Genomic DNA, 24,670 nt, shown 5'->3' on the forward strand with positions numbered 1-24,670 from the left:
GTCCAAAAAATAGTGACAAACCCACAACATTCTTCATGATTAGTTCGACATAGGGAAAGTGTACCTAAATAGGTCTATAAACTTGCACTTGCACTTGCACTGTACAACACTGAAGACTGTTGTAGACTGAATATTTCAAGTATTTCTTTCAATACTTACAGTATTTCTAGCCATAATCAGTTACAGTAATCAACCAACAATGAAATCATTTGAACAAATAAAATCTGTATACAAACAAAAACTACTGCATAAAGTACATACACTTTGACTCTGAAGAGCAACTACTGCAAAAGCAACAAGACTGTATAGCACACCTGAGTGCTGCGTTTTCAATTTTGCACATGTGTGCTCACACACCTGGTGGATGTGATTATCCAATTCGTTCATTAGTGTAGTCATTGGCAATACGGGGCTTTGTAATGACAAGGAAGTAACCTCACAATCCTTATTTGTGTCTAAGGTGTTGTGGAAATGTGTGTAGAGTTCTACAAATCACTGTGTGTAATGTTTTGCAAAAAGGGTGAAGCAGACATTGTGTGTAATGTTGTGCAAATCTGTGGAGGTGTTTTGCTCCTTGGAGTAAAATTTTGCTAATTGTGTGAAAAAAAGTATTTTAGTGTGTAAACAATCGTAAAAAACTGTAAAAGGATCAAACCAGACAGCTAGAGTTGTCTCAGAGGAAAAAGCTACAGAGGCTTCGTCAGCGTGCAGAAACTCAATGCACTTTAAATGTAAAAAGGCAGCGCTATTGTCTCCACTGTATAATTACCATCTTAAGAAGTGCTTTGTACTAACAGAGCTGATCGCATTATAGCCCCAATGTGAACAGTATAATCTGTGCTGTATTGGACATATTTATCAGCATAAAATCAAAACCAGAAACGCTAAAGAATACATTTCACAGGCATATTTGCCAAGCTGAGAGAAAGCACATTGATTATCCACATAATGGCTGATTAAAGATGAAAATGAATGGAAATCTTTTGGCTTAGTGATCTTAACCTTCTCCTCACGAGTCTCTTTTAATTAACCATCCTCTCTCTTTTCCTCTGCAGTTTATTGACTCCCATCTATCAATATGAGCGGGCCCCTCTGATATTGTCTGTGTGAGATCATGTGTATGGAGTGGATGCTCACGTACACTGAGAAATAAGCAAGCAGATCCCGCTATCTCCCCAGTCCGTGGGTGCAGCCATTGTCAGAGCAGCAAACACATCACCTCAATTAATCTCGATCTGTAATTAACGTGTTATCGTCGCTTGTTGGGGAGACTATTGAGTCGGCCTGTGTTCTTGTTAGCCAATGGGGAGGCTGGGAAAGGCATCTCGCGCTGAGTGTTCTCTTCTCTGATGTGCTCTCTCATTCAGAATGAGCTGTTGAATCAGTTAAAGGGCCACTTTTCATCAGAATACATGCAAATGCAAGAGTTGCTGGCCTCCTGCTTGTCAAGGCCATGCGAGGCCACTCCAATTATGAGCAAGAGAACACCCGATCACCTCAATTATAAATACCACCATCATGCTGTCTTCATTGCTTTCAACAGAAACTAAAGACCACTGGGTGGACTTGCCGGTCTGCTGGACTCATGCAGGGTTTGTGCACAACAGGACGTAGTCCAGTACGCAGACGTATTGCCATGGAGAGACTGTAGGAGAAGCCCCAACCCACTGACCCCAGAGACCCCTGACCTACAGAGAGAGAACTGGGACAGGATAGCAACCTCATTAGCTGCAGTTTTATTATTCTGATAGTTTACTTTCCTACATCAACATGTATTAGCCTACAGTACAGGTGCTCAGTGAGTTCTGCAGCTAGAGGGAAAAAACCAAGACATTTTATTATGTACACAATATTTCTATACATAAACTGGATTGATTTAAACACTGAACGCACATAAATTAATTGTATATAATCATATAATATTGCATGTTATTACATACAGTGTGTATGTATGTTCAGTGTTCAAATCAGTCCAGTTTAGTCTAATATCTGCCAAGTTTTCTCTGATTGTTGATCCGCTGACTTTTAATCCGGCCCCTTCATACCCTGAAATACTCCTTCAAATCCAGAGTTCTCTAGACTAGAGAGCACTTGAATATGCTCAGTGTATCAGTCTGGCAATGGTGCTCATTACCTACTGTACTGTATGTTCTTGGAGCTGACCTGCACCAATCACATCGGTGTGTCTAACATAGGCGCGCCAGAGGCGAGCTAAACAGATGACGATGGTGCTGAAATCAGTCAGTAAACATAGGGCCCTTCTCATTTGTCTTTCTATCTATCCTCCCTTCCTTCCTCGGTCCTCGTTCCCACTGATCTAGATAAAAAGTGATGGGGCGGCAACAATGGGATCGTGTATCCAGTGTTCTTGGTAGATCAGTGATGAGCCGCAGGACCAAGGAAGGAAGGGAGGATAGATAAAAAGACGAATAAGAAGGGCCCCATGAATCTGCCTATGGCAAGTTGCATTGCTAGAGTCCTCCATTGTTGCATCCTAGCTTTGGGGTGGGAACAAAAACCCTAGTGAACTTGTACCGCTGCATTTTTAAGAGTGTCCTGACTGGATGCATCACAGTGTGGCTGGGGAACCTGTCTGCTCATGACCTGAAAGTGTTGTCAAGGACTGTCAGGACTGCGTCCACGATCATTGGGGCTGACCTCCCTCAGCTTCAAACAATCTACTCCACACGCTGTCAGAGAAGGGCTGCGTCCATCATCAAAGATGTCAGCCATCCACCTCATTCCCTCTTCTCTCTGCTTGCCTCTTGCAAGCACTATCAGAGCATCACCACCCACACCACAGGATTCAGAGATAGTTTCTCTCTGCAAGCTGTCAGAATATTGAATGGACATGTCCCATACCCATGAGGCTTATTTATGCTTTGTGTGTGTGTGTGTGTGTGTGTGTGTGTGTGTGTGTGTGTGTGTGTGTGTGTGTGTGTGTGTGTGTGTGTGTGTGTGTGTGTGTGTGTGAGAATGACTATAATGTGTAGCCTATATGGATAGATTGGCTATGCGTAGTACTTTACAATCCTTTTTCTACTCTCATTATCAACCCTGCTAGCGTAGCCTACCGAAGATCACAAGAGCCACTCATAGGCAGAAGACAAAAGTGTGTCGAGCAAAACGTCTGCATTTCAGACTTCTTCGTCCCCGCGAGAGTTTAACATTTCTCAGAAATGGCAACAATTCATTGCTATGTTTTTGCATGAGGTTTGGTAGAGACTATTGGCTGTAATGGTTGAATGTCATCGCATTTTTCTAACAAAATGTATGCACTGTACCTTTAAATAACCATCCGACGTCTCTTTTGGTAGAACACAAAACTTAAATGGGATTATGGAAACAAAAGTGAACATTTCAGGAAGCCGATTTTGAGAAGAAGTTGTGACTAGCTAGCTCAACCGCAGTATGTGAATATTCTCTGAAAATATAGGATTATATCAATCAGCATGTCCAAAGACTCCAAAGAGTAAGTTCACGATTTATTTATTTTTCCATTTAGGTAAAATGGGATTTGATGTCCAAGGGTGAAAGTGTAACGAGGAAGAGTCAAGAAAGATTTGTGAAATACTAGGCTAATAGGCTTAGCCAACACCCTCCCTATTTAAAGACCGATTACACAGACTATGATTTTGCAATGACTAGAAATCTTGTGTCATTTTAGAGTGTTATAGCCACCCGAAAACTTGTAGTTCTTAAGCATTTGAAGGCCTTCCTGGCTCATAAGAAAAAACCTGGTTAAATTAATGGTGTTCAATTGCGTTGGTTCTCCAATTTGATAAAATGTGAAAATATTTCATACAGCACCTTTTAAGAGACTACTGTTCTTTTCCACAGGAAGTCCTTCCAAGTACAGTCTTGGAAGGACTTGATGTTGAATGCCTCCAATCAGTTAAGACTGAGTTAGGCAATCTGGATTCTGTTTTAAGACTGAACCTGGACTATGCCATGAAAGCTCTAGAGGCCATGCCCATGTTCAGCAAGAAAGATGCTAAACTACAGGTGGAAGGAGAACAAACACTTGTCAAGATCAATGCATTTAAAAGTACCTCCTCTCCAAAGTTCTGTTATGTGGTGTGAAGTGACAATAATGACCTCAAACTGCTTCAGAAAATCAGAGTGAAGGAGGTGCAGCTGACAGCTGAACACATTTCTGAGGCACACTTTTTTGGACATTGTTGCAGGGATGAAGTTGAGAGTTGCATGGAGCAGGCACGTGAAAAAGTGACCTATGAAGGTCTTGCCAATGTGGAGCTGAAGATAATTTGTGGAGAGCTGCACCTCACGTATGTTTCTCTGAACCCCTCCACTGCTATTGAAATCCGGCCTGAGCGAAGAGTGAAAATTGAGGACGACTATCTGAGCGACGTCCTGAGAGCGATGAACCAAATGGAGAAGTGTGGGGAGATGTCCCCAGGAATGCGGGCCTGCTTCCAGCACCTGATAGCTTCCAGCCCTAAAGCTAAAAGTAACGGCGCTGTCCAGATCTTGCTCATGAGTGATGGCAAAACAGTTGAGTTTCTTCATGATGGTCAATATCAAGTGTGTGATCGTTTCGTTATATTCATTGGTGCCAACAACAAGCCAGAGATGTGCCATACAACACAACACCATCTTCGTTAACATGGGACAGAAACCACCAAATCATGGGTGTTTTTGTGTAGGCCTACACAAGATTAGCAAGTTACAAGTTATAAGAGTAAGAATGTTACTGTACACAATTTATTTGCTTGAACGTTGTAACCTTTGTCAAATATTTTGTAATATTCTATTTGTTTTATCAATGTATCTTCCATTTAAAGTAATATTTACCACATTCTCCTTCTGTTACATAAAGTGTGTTAAATAATAATGCTCATATAGTGTTGTTTTTTTTTTTAATCCCGTCACCAAAGCCTCAGAGGCCTCATATATACCAGCCCCTATGTTCTCTATGTATGTCCCTTCCCTCTCTCCTGACCTCACTCTTACACAACTGGACACAGTACTTGTGGATCAGTTTACTAACCGGCAAAGATGAAGAGCCATGTTGACAGACAACAAGGTAATATTACTCATTGTCATTGGTTGGGAGAGGGTCTCTGAAGAAGAAGTAGATGCCATTGTCAGTGTAAAGAGAGGGTATAAAGGATGCTTGGTGCATTGTGTGGGGAGAATGTCAAAACACTCACGGGACCAAAGACAGGAGTTTACAGTATGTTCCCACTTTCCATGTCTGATTTTGAAGAGAAATTGTGGCTTATTTCTGCATTTCAAAATGCACCCATCACACGACGTCAACATGTTCTCAGCAGTGATTTTCAAATACACACAGGAGAGATGTTAGGGATTTCACACAGCTGTCAATCTTTAGCCAAGCCTATTTACGGTCAAAACCAAAATCTCTAACAAATCACACATCACTAACAAAAACATCGCCAACAGAACAGCCTTCAAGAACATTCCACCAGAGTTATCAAGCAGGCACCTCCCTTCATTGAATTAGGTCCACACCATCTCCAGAAGGCTCAACAGTGGTATCTGGCGTCACATACTCACCCCTCCACACTCATGATAGGTCCTCTTGAAAGTTAAAGTGAGTTAATTATTTAATTTATTTATGGATGTTTTCCCCTGAAAATTTCAATTCAGCCTGTGAAAATCCTAAATTATTATTAAAAATTGTGTTTAAAAAGGAACGCAGTTATGCGCCCTCTGAGCAGCCTCCCTGGTTTTACGCATCGCAAACTGGAATGGCTTTCAGGGTTGACACTCACCCCATAATAAAACTCTGAATGGCATGTTATACTATTACTATTACTATTCTACACTCTTTGACCAGACTTAAATTCTGTTCTGCTGTACCAGGCTTTCAGGATAGCACTGTATGAAACTCAACATGTTATTACCAATAATACGTTTTTTAAAAGAACAAAGAAACAGTAGAATTTATTTAGGGTAATAGGGATTTATTCATGGAAAGGTGTGTGTGTGTGTGTGTGTGTGTGTGTGTGTGTGTGTGTGTGCATGCGTGTGTGAGAGAGAGCAAGTAAATGTTCAAGTTTCAGCGGTGCCTTGAATGCAGCAAGCGAACATCCTGATGAAAAAGGAGCGTTCACAAGTCTTCTGGCCCGATGCAGACACGACAGGAGTAGCCTCATTAGATGGGGAACGAGAGGCTGGACTCTCTTCATGTGCAGCTGCTGAAGAGGGAAAAAATGAGCACCACACCCAACATCAACTAGTTCAAACACACCATCATCAACAACACCAATAATTATTAAAGTATTAAAACTTACTGGAGTCAGAGACGGCCCTAGTGGGAGCCACCTTCTTGCTGCGTCTCCTTGGCATCTGAACGAGGAACGGAAAACACATGAGCTGTGCTACCTGTATACTTCTACATGTGAATAAACACTATATTGTTATTGTCCTCAAAACAGTGCACGTGGGAACAGTAAAAGACCACAGAGCCATATCTGCACCTTCAATCTGAACCTGAGTTTGAGCCTCTTCCTGGTGGTTTGTCCAGCTGCTGTTCCAGTCACAGGTTCAAGTGGCTCAGAGGGTGAAGCAGGAGTTGAGGGGACAGAAGTTGCCTCTGTGTCACAACGAGGCATCAGTTCTTTCCTCAACGCCGCCAGCAAGATGTTATCAAAGGAGACGTCCTGTGTCTCCACAGCTCTCTGCAGGATGGCCTCAGGTCCAAACTCCTTCAGGAGGAACTTGTCCATGCTTCTGTAGAAAGCCTGAATCTTGGTGTTGCTTTCATACGTCAGGAAGTTTGGCGTTCCTGAGGCACTGCTGAACTCAGAGAGGACTTTCTGAATCAACTCTCGGGAGGAGTCCATCGTGTCGGCAGAGGCAGTTTGCTGATCCATGATTTTGGCCAGCAGTCTGAGCATCAGAACTGTGACAAAGCAGCCGTAGTCACTGCTGTCTGGCACAGAGGTCTTGGTGGGTGGATGTCCTGCACTTATCTCCTCCTGACCAATGAGAGCGACTACAGTCTGGGGTCTGTTCAGTTCCACATGGAGGATATCCATGACCTGGTGAACCATAACCCTGGTGAACAAGTCTAGTGGGTCCCCAAGTTTCTGGGACGCGTACTTCAGTTCCATGTCTGGCTCATGGCTTGCAGTGGCAGATCTGGCGCTTTGGCTCTTGGGAGAGGATGTGGAGGCTCTGATGTCATCCACTGCATCAGACAGAGCAGAGTCAGAATATCTTAATTCCGAAAGAAACCTCTGGATGAATCCTGACAACCGACCGCCATAGTGACCAGGGCTGGTATGAAGAAAAGGGGGCGAAGTGGAGGACCGTTCCATAGCTGTGTCATCTACGTCTCTTCCAGCTGATGACAGCGTCCTGGATCTATCAGACAACCGGGAGGAAGATGACTTCTGATGTTTCTCCAGCTCGGAATCAACTATATCCATGACCTGGTACGTCATCACTCGAGTGAACAGATTGGCCACATCACTAAATTGGCACTCTGCTTTAGTGGAGCCATGGGAGATACTTCTTCCTGCTTCAGAAGATCCCAAGCTTTGAATCCTGGGAAGGAGAACTCTGGCCGAGGCAGCATCTTCACTGGCGTCCTGTACCACACGAGGAAGTAAATATGGTTGAAGCAAATCCTTGATGGCTTCTTCTGCAAAGGAGTAAACCATGTGAGAGGCACTTAAAGTCCGCTTTGGCAAAGTTTGGGAATCCGATGCGCTTCCACTAGCAGTCAAAGGAATGGATGTTTGGCTGGCGTTCTCATTCTGGAGAACATCCTGAAGATGACTGACAAGTTTCCTGGCGATCTTGTGGATATTCCCACTGAGCCGTTCCAGGATTGTGTCGATGGTAGTGGAGTGGGATGTGAAGAGTTGGGACTCAGAGCGCAGAACAGCTGTCTCGGAGATCTCAGAGGTATGAGATTTCCTCAAGGTTGCTAGGGCAGATTTCATCTTGTGCATCACTTCTCTCAAAGGGCCAGTTGTTGTTTCCGGTGATGCAGCAGAGGCACTCCTGACTGATCTGCTCTTATCCAATAACTCTTCATCGGTGTCCACTGATGCAGGGGATCCAGCCAGTGGCCTGTGGTTTGGTACAGACAACAGACCTTGATACAAGTATGGTGATACCTTCATGTTGTTCATTTGAGGAATACAAAATCTGTCCACATTAATGCACATGAGTCGAAACTTCTTACTGTCTTTGTATGAGTATAATGTATAATGTGCTATTTATTACAATGTTTGTGTGTTAACCCAACTGTGATGAAGAAAATACTTCTCACACACAAGAACATAATGGTTTATACATGTGTTGTTGCTAGGTTATACCTTTCAGTTGAGGTGAGGGAAAAGGTTGTGGACGTTGAGGGTCTGCTGACCGAAGTTCTAGCATCCTTTGCCACAGAGACGTACGCAGGTACAATCGCTGTCATGGAGCTAAGACTCACTACCTTCAAGATGGCCACGCAGAGTTGGGAGAACTGAGTCCTTGTCATCTGCAGTCAGCAAAAAAACATAGTTAATCACAACTAGCACAAACCTACCAAACAATGCTTTACATCTTGATACAAACGTTCATTTTGAATTTGAAGCAGTCAGCCAGTCTGAATGAAACAGGAATAGCAGTACATACAGGAGTGTTCAGCAGGCTGCTGAAATCCTCCCACTCCCTGCAGAAAGCAAGAGACACAACAGAGACCATGTAAGTGTGTCAGGCAATAATCAGTTTAAATAATCAAAATCATTTTAGTTCAGCCATCTGATGTTAATATCTAATAATATTGATGAAGCATAACTCACTCTTCAGAGAAACTCAGTATACACTCCTGTAAAGAAGAAAGGTGAGTCTCTTCCAAAAAGCCAGCAACACATCCTGAGCTGGAGCTATGGCTGCGTCCTGATGAACACCGTTCATGCTGAGAGGGACCTGCTGGCCACAGAAATAAACAGACATACTTTAAATACAAGGAAAAGATTATTAAAATAATATGTCAAATGTAGCATCAGTTAATCTATAAATACAATCTACCTGTTCCAGTTTCAGGTTTGACTTTATCACGGGTCTTTTTCATGATCAAAACAGTTACAAGTTAGAAGTTAACGTCTCAACCTGTTGCTACTGAAGAGACTAAGTAAATGATACATTTCTTTGAAATTGAGGGGACAGTGTTTTACTGTTTGTGATGTCATTATTGCAAATGGCTGCAGAGCCCTTGTCATTGCTTACATCACAAAGCTTACAGTAGCCTAATGATGTCATCAAGCAAGTTGCCCATATCAACAGTTTTTGAGTTTATAGCAGCATGAATAATGAAAAAAGATCCCATTTCAAGGCAGACAAGCCACACATTATATTAATGTGTATGTTATTGTTGATGGTATTTGGCAGACATTTTTGTCCAAAGCGACATATACAGTATTAAACACTTGTAAGAAATGATTGTATACCCAGAGTGTGAACATGAGATTCATGGTAAAGAATATTCTCCCAAATGGTGATCTTTTAACAATAGCCTAAGGTTACTCTTCCCTTGGAGGCTAGCAAGAAACTAGCCGAAAGGGCTTCACTCACTATAGTTTATTATTTACTGCAAACTTGACAGAACTGCTTTTCTTTTGCACTCAAAGCTGGTTTCCTAATTTGCTTGAGAGTCTTTGCTGACAACGCGCGAAAAAGTCGACAAGAAATGTTTTGAGAACTTTTCAGCTCTCAACATTCTGACAAACATTCCGCTTCACTATGGTAATGGAAGAGTACATCATACGTTGTCAAAACATATCCCTGACAACGGGTAAACAAATCACTGCATGGCTGAATGCATAGCCCACTGTTTAAGTAAACTTCCAATCCATGTTGATTTCAAAGGTACCTTCCCAGGCGATTTAGCTTGAGTAACGGATCAACAGCATTATATTTTCTTGTTCGAATTGAATGAATGAAAACGATTTTCGACTTATAGCCTAGCTGTCATTGGGATTTGTATCCTCGGAGTAAACAACAGCACAGCTTTAATTCAGGCCCAAATGTGCAACTCGCCAACTGATTATTTACACCGTTGCCTCCGCCTTCGGATAAACATATGGACTTTTCAGGAATTCGCCGAAATACTTTCAACATTTCTCCAAATGGCCGCTATACTATGACAGCTGGCCGCTGGTTTTCTGGAGTCGTCTTTGACAATTTTCTCATTCTGTTTTCGACTTTGGTGACCAGTCATGACATCATACGTTGTCAAAAGAATCTCTCGTAGCGACGGAAAAGCAGCAATGACACGGGATGTAGCACCAGAGCGGCAGGGAAACATTTAGCCTAACTTTCTCGCCCGGGACATTAATATTCCCTATATTGTACCAAAGCCTGTCACACACATAACTACTCGTGCTCCGACTGGTTTTCATGAACACATATTTTAACAATAGCCCTAAAGGTATTCCCTCGACTAGAGGTTAGCAAGAAACTAGCAAAAACGTGCTTCACTCACTGTAGTTCCAGTTTACTGCAAACTCGACAAAACTGTTTTTCTTTTGCACTCAAAGCTGATTTCCTGGTAGATGGTACACACATGAGTATAGCTACATGTAAATAAAACATATTTCACAAATGAGTTCTTTATTATTTCTTCGAAAACCGAGGGCTCTTTTAACAAGCACATTCAAAGCTAGTCGGACGCGCTAGTCTACAAATTCATAGAGCAGTAGCACTCTCTATAGGAAATTACACGCAACGACATCTATAAGTAACCCAATTTTATGAGGGTTGTGTTTGCTTGAGCATTTGAGTCTTTGCTGACAACTTGCGAAAAAGTCGACAAGAAATGTTTTGTGAACTTTTCAGCTCTCATCATTCTGACAAACATTCCGCTTTACCATGGTAATGGAAGATTACATCATACGTTGTCAAAACACATCCCTGGCAACGGGTAAACACGAGACTCACAAGGCTGAATGCATGTAGCCAGCTGTTAACCTTATAGCCTTTCAATCTATGTTGAGTTCATATACATAATCAATATTTCACTAGTGAGTTCTTTATTATTGCTTAGAAAACAAGCACATTCACTGGAAAAAGTATCGTTGGCAGAGAAGAGTTTGCTAGTAGCCTATTAGCTAGGATGCTCTAGTCTACAAATTCATAGGCCTAATATAGCACCCACCCCTGGAGTAGGTTCAAGTATGAGAGAGTAATAGAGAGAGTGAGAAAGTAAATGTTCAAGGCTCAGACACGCCTTGAATGCAGCAAGCAAACACCCTGATGAGAAAGGAGCCTGCAGGCGTGTTACCAGACTTTCAATTATGTTCTGCACATGCTGTGTTAGGACAGCACTGTATGAAACGGAACGTATTATAATCTCAATATTACTTAAAGCAACCCTAAAGAGTTTTTCATACCTAAAAATAATGTTTCAAAAATAATTTCAGCGGTTCATTAACTCGTAACAGGGAGAACAGCACTTCTGTATTCTCTTCCCAGCCCTCTATCGGCTATAACCGCACTATGTAACTTTACCAGATCGGGTAGCGTACCTGTAGTTTGATGAAATGAGACTTAAGAAAGTACAAATTTGACTTGCTTCGATGTCGCGATACATCAAACGGTCACAAAATCATGCAACATACGCTACATTGTCTGTGGACATCGTTATTTGCTGGATAAACAAATAGCGTGCGTGCGACAGAGGAAAAGTGCTGTAGTCTTGCTTTAATATATTAATTGAACAAAGAAACAGTGGAATTATTTAGAGAAAAGTGGATTTATTTATGAAAAGGTGTGTGTGTGTGTCTGTATGTGTGTGTGTGAGAGAGAGAGAGAGAATGTTCAAGTTTCAGCGGTGCCTTGAATGCAGCAAGCGAACATCCTGATGAAAAAGGAGCGTTCACGAGTCTTCTGGCCCGATGCAGACACGACAGGAGTAGCCTCATTAGATGGGGGACGAGAGGCTGGATTCTCCTCATGTGCAGCTGCTGAAGAGGGAAAAATGAGCACCACACCCAACACAACTAGTACAAACACACCATCATCAACAACACCAATAATTATTAAAGTATTACAACTTACTGGAGTCAGAGACGGCGCTAGTGGGAGCCACCTTCTTGCTGCGTCTCCTTGGCACCTGAACGAGAAACGGAAAACACATGAGCTGTGCTACCTGTATACTTCTACATGTGAATAAACACTATATTGTTATTGACCTCAAAACAGGGCACGTGGGAACAGTAAAATATCACAAAGCCATGTCTGCACCTTCAATCTGAACCTGTGTTTGAGCCTCTTCCTGGTGGTTTGTCCAGCTGCTGTTCCAGTCACAGGTTCAAGTGGCTCAGAGGGTGAAGCAGGAGTTGAGGGGACAGAAGTGGCCTCTGTGTCACAACGAGGCATCAGTTCTTTCCTCAACGCCGCCAGCAAGATGTTATCAAAGGAGACGTCCTGTGTCTCCACAGCTCTCTGCAGGATGGCCTCAGGTCCAAACTCCTTCAGGAGGAACTTGTCCATCCTTCTGTAGAAAGCCTGAATCTTGGTGTTGCTTTCATACGTCAGGAAGTTTGGCGTTCCTGAGGCACTGCTGAACTCAGAGAGGACTTTCTGAATCAACTCTCGGGAGGAGTCCATCGTGTCGGCAGAGGCAGTTTGCTGATCCATGATTTTGGCCAGCAGTCTGAGCATCAGAACTGTGACAAAGCAGCCGTAGTCACTGCTGTCTGGCACAGAGGTCTTGGTGGGTGGATGTCCTGCACTTATCTCCTCCTGACCAATGAGAGCGACTACAGTCTGGGGTCTGTTCAGTTCCACATGGAGGATATCCATGACCTGGTGAACCATAACCCTGGTGAACAAGTCTAGTGGGTCCCCAAGTTTCTGGGACGCGTACTTCAGTTCCATGTCTGGCTCATGGCTTGCAGTGGCAGATCTGGCGCTTTGGCTCTTGGTAGAGGATGTGGAGGCTCTGATGTCATCCACTGCATCAGACAGAGCAGAGTCAGAATATCTTAATTCCGAAAGAAACCTCTGGATGAATCCTGACAACCGACCGCCATAGTGACCAGGGCTGGTATGAAGAAAAGGGGGCGAAGTGGAGGACCGTTCCATAGCTGTGTCATCTACGTCTCTTCCAGCTGATGACAGCGTCCTGGATCTATCAGACAACCGGGAGGAAGATGACTTCTGATGTTTCTCCAGCTCGGAATCAACTATATCCATGACCTGGTAGGTCATCACTCGAGTGAACAGATTGGCCACATCACTAAATTGGCACTCTGCTTTAGTGGGGCCATGGGAGATACTTCTTCCTGCTTCAGAAGATCCCAAGCTTTGAATCCTGGGAAGGAGAACTCTGGCCGAGGCAGCATCTTCACTGGCGTCCTGTACCACACGAGGAAGTAAATATGGTTGAAGCAAATCCTTGATGGCTTCTTCTGCAAAGGAGTAAACCATGTGAGAGGCACTTAAAGTCCGCTTTGGCAAAGTTTGGGAATCCGATGCGCTTCCACTAGCAGTCAAAGGAATGGATGTTTGGCTGGCGTTCTCATTCTGGAGAACATCCTGAAGATGACAGACAAGTTTCCTGGCGATCTTGTGGATATTCCCACTGAGCCGTTCCAGGATTGTGTCGATGTAAGTGGAGTGGGATGTGGAGAGTTCGGACTCAGAGCGCAGAACAGCTGTCTCGAAGATCTCAGAGGTATGAGATTTCCTCAAGGTTGCTAGGGCAGCTTTCATCTTGTGCATCATTTCTCTCAAAGGGCCAGTTGTTGTTTCCGGTGATGCAGCAGAGGCACTTCTGGCTGTTCTGCTCTTATCCAAGAACTCTTCATTGGTGTCCACTGATGCAGGGGATCCAGCCAGTGGCCTGTGGTTTGGTACAGACAACAGACCTTGATACAAGTATGGTGATACCTTCATGTTGTTCATTTGAGGAATACAAAATCTGTCCACATTAATGCACATGAGTCAAAACTTCTTACTGTCTTTATATAAGTATAATGTGGTACTACAATGTTTGTGTATTACACATGTATATGGTTTATACATGTGTTGTTGCTAGGTTATACCTTTCAGTTGAGGTGAGGGAAAAGGTTGTGGACGTTGAGGGTCTGCTGACCGAAGTTCTAGCATCCTTCGCCACAGAGACGTACGCAGGTACAATCACTGTCATGGAGCTAAGACTCACTACCTTCAAGATGGCCACGCAGAGTTGGGAGAACTGAGTCCTTGTCATCTGCAGTCAGCAAAAAAACATAGTTAATCACAACTAGCACAAACCTACCAAACAATTCTTTACATCTTGATACAAACGTTAATTTTGAATTTGAAGCAGTCAGCCAGTCTGAATGAAACAGGAATAGCAGTACATAATAGCAGTACATACAGGAGTGTTCAGCAGGCTGCTGAAATCCTCCCACTCCCTGCAGAAAACAAGAGACACAACAGAGACCATGTAAGTGTATCAGGCAATAATCAGTTTAAATAATAAAAAACATTTTAGTTCAGCCATCTGATATTAATATCTAATAATATTGATGAAACATAACTCACTCTTCAGATAAACTCAGTATACACTCCTGTAAAGAAGAAAGGCGAGTCTCTTCCAAAAAGCCAGGAACAGATCCTGAGCTGGAGCTATTGCTGCGTCCTGATGAACACCGTTCATGCTGAGAGGGACCTGCTGGCCACAGAAATAAACAGACATGCTTTAAATACAAGGACAAGATTATTAAAACAGTATGTCAAATGTAGCACCAGTTAATCTATAAATACAATCTACCTGTTCCAGTTTCAGGTTTGACTTTATCACGGGTCTTTTTCATGATCAAAACAGTTACAAGTTAGAAGTTAACGTCTCAACCTGTTGCTACTGAAGAGACTAAGTAAATGACACATTTCTTTGAAATTGAGGGGACAGTGTTTTACTGTTTGTGATGTCATTATTGCAAATGGCTGCACAGTCCTTGTCATTGCTTACATCACAAAGCTTACAGTAATGATGTCATCAAGCAAGTTGCCCATATCAACAGTTTTTGAGTTTATAGCAGCATGAATAATGAAAAAAGATCCAATTTCAAGGCACAGACAAGCCACACATTATATTAATGTGTATGTTATTGTTGATGGTATTTGGCAGACATTTTTGTCCAAAGCGACATATACAGTATAAACACTTGTAAGAAATGATTGTATACCCAGAGTGTGAACATGAGATTCATGGTAAAGAATATTCTCCCAAATGGTGATCTGTTAACAATAGCCTAAGGTTACTCTTCCCTTGGAGGCTAGCAAGAAACTAGCCAAAATGGCTTCACTCACTATAGTTTATTATTTACTGCAAACTTGACAGAACTGCTTTTCTTTTGCACTCAAAGCTGGTTTCCTAATTTGCTTGAGAGTCTTTGCTGACAACGCGCGAAAAAGTCGACAAGAAATGTTTTGAGAACTTTTCAGCTCTCAACATTCTGACAAACATTCCGCTTCACTATGGTAATGGAAGAGTACATCATACGTTGTCAAAACATATCCCTGACAACGGGTAAACAAATCACTGCATGGCTGAATGCATAGCCCACTGTTTAAGTAAACTTCCAATCCATGTTGATTTCAAAGGTACCTTCCCAGACGATTTAGCTTGAGTAACGGATCAACAGCATTATGTTTTCATGTTCGAACTGAAAAACGATTTTCGACTTATAGCAGTCATTTGGATTTGTATCCTCGGAGTAAACAACAGCACAGCTTTAATTCAGGCCCAAATGTGCAACTCGCCAACTGATTAGCTATTTACACAGTTGCCTCCGCCTTCGGATAAACATATGGACTTTTCAGGAATTCGCCGAAATATTTTCAACATTTCTCCAGATGGCCGCTATGACAGCTGGCCGCTGGTTTTCTGGAGTCGTCTTTGACCATTTTCTCATAGGGAGGGAAAGTAATCTCATCGCCACCTGGTGGTTGCGTTCCTGGAGGCTAGCGGGAGAGGATGGGATTTTCTTTTAGAAAAAATATATCTCGGCCCACGATCGGAAGTTAGTTAAATGCCTTCAATATGCTATCCATGTAGGTCAGCTCTATTGCTTCTAGTGGTCATACTTTATTTTTTAGGATCAGTTTAATTGTTTTGAGTTTGTTTGTAACATGGTGATAACCAACTACAGTAGCTAGCTACAGTAGCATTTGACGTCACCAGTTTGGGCGCTCCATCTCCAACTGATCAAAACGGCAATTTGCTTAACTTGCTTATCATATTTTTGTAATAACAGAGAGCGATGTAAACCGCGTGGTAATTACCTTTATGTTGGGATAACTTGTGTTGTGCTCCTACTCACACAAGAGCTGGCAGTAAGTGTGATTGTCTACTAACTAACCAACTAGCTAACAGGCTAATAAACAAACCATGCTAGGTGAGTAACGTCGTCGAAGGGTGTCACGTCACTTGAAGTTGTAGTCCATTTATGAAATGAAACGAGCAATTACGTTTTTTTTAAATAAGGCGAAATAGAGTCTGATATTTTCACAGTTAGTAGATTATTACAGTATGCCGACTGAAAAATATTTTTGGTGGATAAGATCGCTGGTATAGCTGCGTAGTATTTGTGACCCTGTAAAGCGGAACCAGTCGTTTCGGTAAAATGTAGTAAATTATGTTATTGTGCTCACGTGAACGGCCATAAACTAAGCTTTCCAACGATATGTATATCGAGGGTATTACACAAACTATCGCTAAGATAACGGCATCCAAAGTTGACATGGTTCTCCTGTCACGATATGCCAGAAGAGGAGAAATCACCTGTTTAAGCGGCGCGTGCACAACGGGAATGACAGCAAATGTGTTGAATCTTCGCCGGGTTTAACATTCAAAACGTAGGTTTTTCAGTGAAATGCGTTCACGATATGAAACTGTAGACTGCATACAGTCGAATTATGCGAAAACGTGAAATTCAACATTTTAACCCGGAAGTTTGTTATTGTTGATTTTCTCAAAATAACGATGTGCGCAAAACGACTGATTTCGCTGTGAATGGTCACATTTTTTTGAAAAGTCGGTCTATGGGACTTAACATTGGAGCTGCTCTTCGATAGGAACGCAACCACTTGGGGCGCTGGTTTTCACTTTCCCTCCCTATTCTGTTTTCGACTTTGGTAACCAGTCATGACATCATACGTTGTCAAAAGAATCTCTCGTAACGACGGAAAAGCAGCAATGGCACAGGATGTAGCAAGCGGCAGGAAAACATTTAACTTTCTCGCCCGGGACATTACTATTCCCTACATTGTACCAAAGCCTGTCACACACATTAAGAATACTCGTGCTCCGACTGGTTTTCATGAACACATATAAACAATAGCCCTAATAAAGGCCTTCCCTAGGCTAGAGGTTAGCAAGAAACTAGCAAAAACGTGCTTCACTCACTGTAGTTCCAGTTTACTGCAAACTCGACAAAACTGTTTTTCTTTTGCGCTCAAAGCTGATTTCCTGGTAGATGGTACACGCATGAGTATAGCTACATGTAAATAAAGCATATTTCACAAATGAGTTCTTTATTATTTCTTCGAAAACCGAGAGCTATTTTCACACACACATTCACAGGTGAAAGTGGTTGAACACTTTGCTAGTCGGACGCGCTAGTCTACAAATTTAGCGCCTATTGGGCGCTAAAATTCATAGAGCAGTAGCACCCTCTATAGGAATTTACACGCAACGACATCTATAAGCAACCCAACTTTATGAGGATAATGTTTGCTTGAGCATTTGAGTCTTCTTTGTTGACAACGTGCAAAAAAGTTTTGTGAACTTTTCAGCTCTCAACATTCTGACAAACATTCTGCTTTACCATGGTAATGGAAGGTTACGTCATACGTTGTCAAAACATATCCCTGGCAACGGGTAGACACAAGACTCACATGGCTGAATGCAAACAGCCACCTTATAGCTTTTCAGTCTACGTTGAGTTCATATATGTAATCAATATTTCACTAATGAGTTCTTTATTATTGCTTAGAAAACAAAGAACTCTTTTCACAAGCACATTCACTGGAAAAAGTATCGTTGGTAGAGAAGAGTTTGCTAGTAGCCTATAGCTAGGATGCTCTAGTGTACAAATACATAGGCCTATAGCACCCACCCCTGGAATAGGTTCAAATATGAGAGAGTAATAGAGAGAGTGAGAAAGTAAATGTTCAAGGTTCAGACACGCCTGGAACGCAGCAAGCAAACACCCTGATGAGAAAGGAGCCTGCAGGCATGTTACCAGACTTTCAATTATGTTCTGCATATGCTGTGTTAGGACAGCACTGTATGAAACGGAACGTATTATAATCTCAATATTACTTAAAGCAACCCTAAAGAGTTTTTCGTACCTAAAAATAATGTTTCAAAAATAATTTCAGCGGTTCATTACTGTAACTCGTAACAGGGTGAACAGCACTTCTGTATTCTCTTCCCAGCCCCCTATCGGCTATAACCGCACTATGTAACTTTAAGTAGCTTTACAGGTAGCGTACCTGTAGTTTGATGAAAGGAGACTTAAGAAACTTCAAATTTGACTTGCTTCGATGTCGCAATGCATCAAGCGGTCACAAAATCATGCAACATACTCTACATTGTCTGTGGACATCGTTATTTGCTGGATAAACAAATAGCGTGCGTGCGACAGAGGAAAAGTGCTGTGGTCTTGCTTTAATGTATGAATTGAACAAAGAAACAGTGGAATTTATTTCGAGCAAAGTGGATTTATTCATGAAAAGGTGTGTGTGTGTGTATGTATTTGAGAGAGAGAGAGAGTGATGGAGAGAGAGAGAGAAAATGTTCAAGTTTCAGCGGTGCCTTGAATGCAGCAAGCGAACATCCTGTTGAAAAAGGAGCGTTCACGAGTCTTCTGGCCCGATGCAGACACGACAGGAGTAGCCTCATTAGATGGGAGACGAGGGGCTGGACTCTCCTCATGTGCAGCTGCTGAAGAGGGAAAAAATGAGCACCACACCCAACATCAACTAGTACAAACACACCATCATCAACAACACCAACAATTATTAAAGTATTAAAACTTACTGGAGTCAGAGACGGCGCCAGTGGGAGCCACCTTCTTGCTGCGTCTTCTCGGCATCTGAACGAGGAACGGAAAACACATGAGCTGTGCTACCTGTATACTTCTACATGTGAATAAACACTATTGTTACTGTTCTCAAAACAGTGCACGTGGGAACAGTAAAAGATCACAAAGCCATATCTGCACCTTCAATCTGAACCTGAGTTTGAGCCTCTTCCTGGTGGTTTGTCCAGCTGCTGTTCCAGTCACAGGTTCAAGTGGCTCAGAGGGTGAAGCAGGAGTTGAGGGGACAGAAGTTGCCTCTGTGTCACAATGAGGCATCAGCTGTTTCCTCAACGCCGACAGCAAGATGTTATCAAAGGAGACGTCCTGTGTCTCCACAGCTCTCTGCAGGATGGCCTCAGGTCCAAACTCCTTCAGGAGGAACTTGTCCATGCTTCTGTAGAAAGCCTGAATCTTGGTGTTGCTTTCATACGTTAGGAAGTTTGGCGTTCCTGAGGCACTGCTGAACTCGGAGAGGACTTTCTGGATCAACTCTCGGGAGGAGTCCATCGTGTCGGCAGAGGCAGTTTGTTGATCCATGATTTTGGCCAGCAGTCTGAGCATCAGAACTGTGACGAAGCAGCCGTAGCCACTGCTGTCTGGCACAGAGGTCCCGGTGGGTGGATGTCCTGCACTTATCTCCTCCTGACCAATGAGAGTGACTTCAGTCTGGTGTCTGTTCAGTTCCACATGGAGGATATCCATGACCTGGTGAACCATAACCCTGGTGAACAAGTCTAGTGGGTCCCCAAGTTTCTGGGACGCGTACTTCAGTTCCATGTCTGGCTCCTGGCTTGCAGTGGCAGATCTGGCGCTTTGGCTCCTGGGAGAGGATGTGGAGGCCCTGATGTCATCCACTGCATCAGACAGAGCAGAGTCAAAATATCTTAATTCCGAAAGAAACCTCTGGATGAATCCTGACAACCGACCGCCATAGTGACCAGGGCTGGTATGAAGCAAAGGGGTTTGAGTGGAGGACTGTTCCATAGCTGTGTCATCTACGTCTCTTCCAGCTGATGACAGCGCCCTGGATCTATCAGACAACCGGGAGGAAGATGACTTCTGATGTTTCTCCAGCTCGGAATCAACTATATCCATGACCTGGTAGGTCATCACTCGAGTGAACAGATTGGCCACATCACTAAATTGGCACTCTGCTTTAGTGGGGCCATGGGAGATACTTCTTCCTGCTTCAGAAGATCCCAAGCTTTGAATTCTGGGAAGGAGAACTCTGGCCGAGGCAGCATCTTCACTGGCGTCCTGTACCACACGAGGAAGTAAATATGGTTGAAGCAAATCCTTGATGGCTTCTTCTGCAAAGGAGTAAACCATGTGAGAGGCACTTAAAGTCCGCTTTGGAGTTCCTTTTGGCAAAGTTTGGGAATCCGATGCGCTTCCACTAGCAGTCAAAGGAATGGATGTTTGGCTGACGTTCTCATTCTGGAGAACATCCTGAAGATGACTGACAAGTTTCCTGGCAATCTTGTGGATATTCCCACTGAGCCTTTCCAGGATTGTGTTGATGTAAGTCGAGTGGGCTGTGGAGAGTTCGGACTCAGAGCGCAGAACAGCTGTCTCGGAGATCTCAGAGGTATGAGATTTCCTCAAGGCTGCTAGGGCAGATTTCATCTTGTCCATCATTTCTCTCAAAGGGCCAGTTGTCATTTCAGGTGATGCAGCAAAGGCACTTCTGACCGTTCTGCTCTTATCCAAGAACTCTTCATTGGTGTCCACTGATGCAGGGGATCCGGCCAGTGACCTGTGGTTTGGTACAGACAACAGAGACCTTGATACAAGTATGGTGATACCTTCTTGTTGTTCATTTGAGGAATACAAAATCTGTTCACATTAATGCACATGAGTCGAAACTTCTTACTGTCTTTCTATGAGTATAATGTGGTACTACAATGTTTGTGTATTACACATTTATATGGTTTATACATGTGTTGTTGCTAGGTTATACCTTTCAGTTGAGGTGAGGGAAAAGGTTGTGGACGTTGAGGGTCTGCTGACAGAAGTTCTAGCATCCTTCGCCACAGAGACGTACGCAGGTACAATCACTGTCATGGAGCTAAGACTCACTACCTTCAAGATGGCCACGCAGAGTTGGGAGAACTGAGGCCTTGTCATCTGCAGTCAGCAAAAAAACATAGTTAATCGCAACTAGCACAAACCTACCAAACAATGCTTTACATCTTCATACAAATATTAATTTTGAATTTGAAGCAGTCAGCCAGTCTGAATGAAACAGGAAACGGTACATACAGGAGTGTTCAGCAGGCTGCTGAAATCCTCCCACTCCCTGCAGAAAACAAGAGACACAACAGAGACCATGTAAGTGTATCAGGCAATAATCAGTTTAAATAATAAAAAACATTTTAGTTCAGCCATCTGATGTTAATATCTAATAATATTGATGAAGCATAACTCACTCTTCAGATAAACTCAGTATACACTCCTGTACAGAAGAAAGGTGAGTCTCTTCCAAAAAGCCAGGAACAGATCCTGAGCTGGAGCTATGGCTGCGTCCTGATGAACACCGTTCATGCTGAGAGGGACCTGCTGGCCACAGAAATAAACAGACATGCTTTAAATACAAGGACAAGATTATTAAAACAGTATGTCAAATGTAGCACCAGTTAATTTATAAATACAATCTACCTGTTCCGGTTTCAGGTTTGACTTTATCATGGGTCTTTTTCATGATCAAAACAGTTACAAGTTAAAAGTTAACGTTTCAACCTGTTGCTACTGAAGAAACTAAGTAAATGATACATTTCTTTGAAATTGAGGGGACAGTGTTTTACTGTTTGTGATGTCATTATTGCAAATGGCTGCTTACATCACAAAGCTTACAGTAATGATGTCATCCAGCAATTGCCCATATCAACAGTTTTTGAGTTTATAGCAGCATAAACAATGAAAAAAGATCCCCATTTCAAGGCACAGACAAGCCACACATTTTATTAATGTTTGTTAATATTGATGGTATTTGGCAGACATTTTTGTCTATAGTATAAAAATACTATGTATTAACATTACCGTATACCCAGAGTGTGAACATGAGGTTCATGGTAAAGAATATTCTCCCAAATGGTGATCTTTTAACAATAGCCTAAAGTTACTCTTCCCTTGGAGGCTAGCAAGAAACTTGACAGAACTGCTTTTCTTTTGCACTCAAAGCTGGTTTCCTAGTAGATGGTAAACGCATGAGTATAGCTGCATGTAAATAGTAAATGCATTAGTAAAGTTACATTTGCTTGAGCATTTGGAGAGACTTTGCTGACAACGCACGAAAAAGTCGACAAGAAATGTTTTGAGAACTTTTCAGCTCTCAACATTCTGACAAACATTCCGCTTTACCATGGTAGTGGAATAGTAGGCTACATTACACAGTGTCAAAACATATCCCTGACAACGGGTAAACACATGACTCACATGACTGAATGCATAGCCCACTGTTACCGTAAACTTACAATCTATGTTGATTTCAAAGGTAAACTTACAATCTATGTTGATTTCAAAGGTACCTTCCCAGACGATTTAGCTTGAGTAACGGATCAATAGCATTATGTTTTCTTGTTAGAATTGAATTAATGAAAACGATTTTCGACTTAGCAGTCATTGGGATTTCCCAAGCAGCAAACAGATGTGTTGTACACGTTTTTTTCCAGTGCTCAGTTGGTGTCAGACACGTTCAGAATTGGTTCAGATTAACGTTCATTTTTGGTAAATGTGTAGGTTCCCGATTACGCTTTTAACACGTTCCAGAATAGTTCTTATTACGTTTTTTGCATGTTGCAAAAGGGTGTTAAAACACAATGTTGCGAAAAACACGTTCAATGGACGTGCACATTAGCTTTTTATTACGTGTACTGCACGTTGAGTTGAACACTTAAATTAAAGTAAATATCTGCCCAGGTAATAGCCTCGTTCGATTTTGCATTATGATTTGTACTTGTTCTGAACACACGTCTCCCAAGATATATTTAGAAAAAAAATTAGATGTCTCGGTCACTTTTTTGGAGGACGTGCTAACTGACACCCTTCATTTACAGCAACTGTGCTAAGCTAAAGCTAAAAACGCTGCTCCCAAAGCAGGACAATGCCCGGACGGATTTTAACCGGGTTTTTTTCACTGTTCTAACTCTGGGGGTGACCGAGACTGGCTTAATTTCATTTTTGGGTGGCGTATTCCTTTAAATTAAACGTGCGTGCTCAGCTCAGGGGCTTTACATTTTATTTTGGCCTAGGCCTTTGCTTTATAGGCTAATAGCATTTATGTGGCCAGTTATTCTAACGTAGATAGAAAAGACATAACCAATGAATAATTGTAAATAAAGGTATATTAATTTATTTAAAATAGCATCAATGACTGTGAGCTGTGGGATTGTGCTGATGTCGGGCTTAGGCTTGTGCTTCCGTGCCTCTCGAGGTTATCCAAGACTTGGACTGCTTGGCCTGTTGATGTTCTCTGAAACGATAAAAACAAAGAAAACATCACCAACACAGAACTTTCCACAAATAGTTGTTAGGCTATTGATCTGGTCCGTATTCACAAAGAATTTTATAATTGGCGAATTTACGAGAAACTCCTAAACATAATGGGCGCACACTCGTAGCCTAACTTTGCTTACCTCAATTGTTTTACTAAGTAATTCACGAAGCATTTAACCTTAAAAGTAGGTTGGGCAGCTTAAAGCAATAGTTCGGAATTTTGGACATAGGACCTCATTTCCAACTTAAGCCTACCTTACATTGCCAGACTTTGCAAAGATTTGGAAAAGATTTTTGAAAAACTACAGTCTCAGACCCTCTCACATCTAGAGACAATTCATTGAGTTTTTAGTCACAGGCCAGTCTCAGATTAGGATTTTGCAAAGACTGTGGGTCACTATTTACAAGACTGCTGCTAGATTCCTTCAAATTATTTCCATCGTGCAATAGGCTACACGTCATCATTCACAGGAAATCATATGATAGCCTACTTATATCAAAGTAATTGTTTCGCGTTTCTGCAGCATTGTTTGATGTGTGACATCACTAACAGATATAGAGTTGTTCTGTCACGTAGAACAGCCGACTAATAAATTATAAGAAATGAAATAACAAATAATCATAAAGGCTACAGCTGTCGCCTATTTTGCCCCTTCCTGTTTCATGTTCGCGCAAGGTTACTATTGGTTTTTAATGTTCACGTCACTATTTGCATGAGCCACGACTGAAAAGACTTCCGATAATATTGTCGTAACGGCAAAACTAGAAAAAGACTGCCTCCGACGGACTTAAAACAGCTAAGATTGGCACCTTACACTAAACGATTTAGATGACGGGAGCGCGCTGCGATTTCAGTACAACTCCCAAGATTTCCTCCCGATTGTGGAAATTTAGTCGCCGACTGTTAAAACAGACCAAAATCGTGCAATGTAAGCCAGCCTTTAGTCGAGGTGATATAGGTCGGTGAAGAGCATTTTCAGTGAATTTCTGCCCTTCCTTGAGTTGCAGCGTTCATCTCATGCTAACCTGGTGCCGAGATAACGCAAGTCAACGGTAACATCCATCCAGTCACTGAAAACACTCCACAGAACACCCGAAACAAATTAATT

The 24,670-nt window shown here is 42.4% G+C and overlaps 2 protein-coding genes and 1 long non-coding RNA gene across 3 annotated transcripts; all 3 read right to left on the reverse strand.

Moving 5' to 3' along the window:
* Positions 1-6,270: 6,270 nt before the first annotated feature.
* Positions 6,271-7,436, reverse strand: LOC134079304 (uncharacterized). Its single transcript, XM_062535513.1, has 2 exons — positions 6,468-7,436; positions 6,271-6,336 (listed from the first exon to the last, which is right to left on the reverse strand). The coding sequence occupies exons 1-2, from the start codon at positions 7,434-7,436 to the stop codon at positions 6,271-6,273; spliced, it is 1,035 nt and encodes a 344-aa protein (XP_062391497.1).
* Positions 7,437-11,789: 4,353 nt separating this feature from the next.
* Positions 11,790-21,585, reverse strand: LOC134077603 (uncharacterized). The gene is made up of 6 exons (XM_062533309.1): positions 21,497-21,585; positions 21,330-21,366; positions 21,028-21,194; positions 19,209-20,823; positions 12,046-12,100; positions 11,790-11,951 (listed from the first exon to the last, which is right to left on the reverse strand). The coding sequence occupies exons 3-6, from the start codon at positions 21,192-21,194 to the stop codon at positions 11,806-11,808; spliced, it is 1,983 nt and encodes a 660-aa protein (XP_062389293.1). The 5' UTR covers positions 21,330-21,366; positions 21,497-21,585; the 3' UTR covers positions 11,790-11,805.
* On the reverse strand, positions 14,060-15,032 carry LOC134077614 (uncharacterized). The gene is made up of 3 exons (XR_009938699.1): positions 14,521-15,032; positions 14,354-14,390; positions 14,060-14,203 (listed from the first exon to the last, which is right to left on the reverse strand). It is a non-coding gene; the product is annotated as an uncharacterized LOC134077614 (long non-coding RNA).
* Positions 21,586-24,670: the final 3,085 nt, after the last annotated feature.

Source organism: Sardina pilchardus, chromosome 1 (assembly GCF_963854185.1).
Source record: "Sardina pilchardus chromosome 1, fSarPil1.1, whole genome shotgun sequence".
NCBI classification, from domain to species: Eukaryota; Metazoa; Chordata; class Actinopteri; order Clupeiformes; family Clupeidae; genus Sardina; species Sardina pilchardus.

What these genes read in the sequence shown, in the direction of transcription:
- LOC134079304 (XM_062535513.1), bottom strand. Translation starts at nt 7,436, where the DNA reads ATGACGTACCAGGTCATGGATATAGTTGATTCCGAGCTGGAGAAACAT. An exon ending in AACTCAGGTTCAGATTGAAG is followed by an intron (nt 6,337 to 6,467) that starts GTGCAGATATGG and finishes TTCCTCGTTCAG; the next exon opens with ATGCCAAGGAGACGCAGCAA.
- LOC134077603 (XM_062533309.1), bottom strand. Translation starts at nt 21,194, where the DNA reads ATGACAAGGCCTCAGTTCTCCCAACTCTGCGTGGCCATCTTGAAGGTA. An exon ending in TCCCTCACCTCAACTGAAAG is followed by an intron (nt 20,824 to 21,027) that starts GTATAACCTAGC and finishes ACCAAACCACAG; the next exon opens with GTCACTGGCCGGATCCCCTG. An exon ending in TAGCGCCGTCTCTGACTCCA is followed by an intron (nt 11,952 to 12,045) that starts GTAAGTTGTAAT and finishes TTCCCTCTTCAG; the next exon opens with CAGCTGCACATGAGGAGAAT.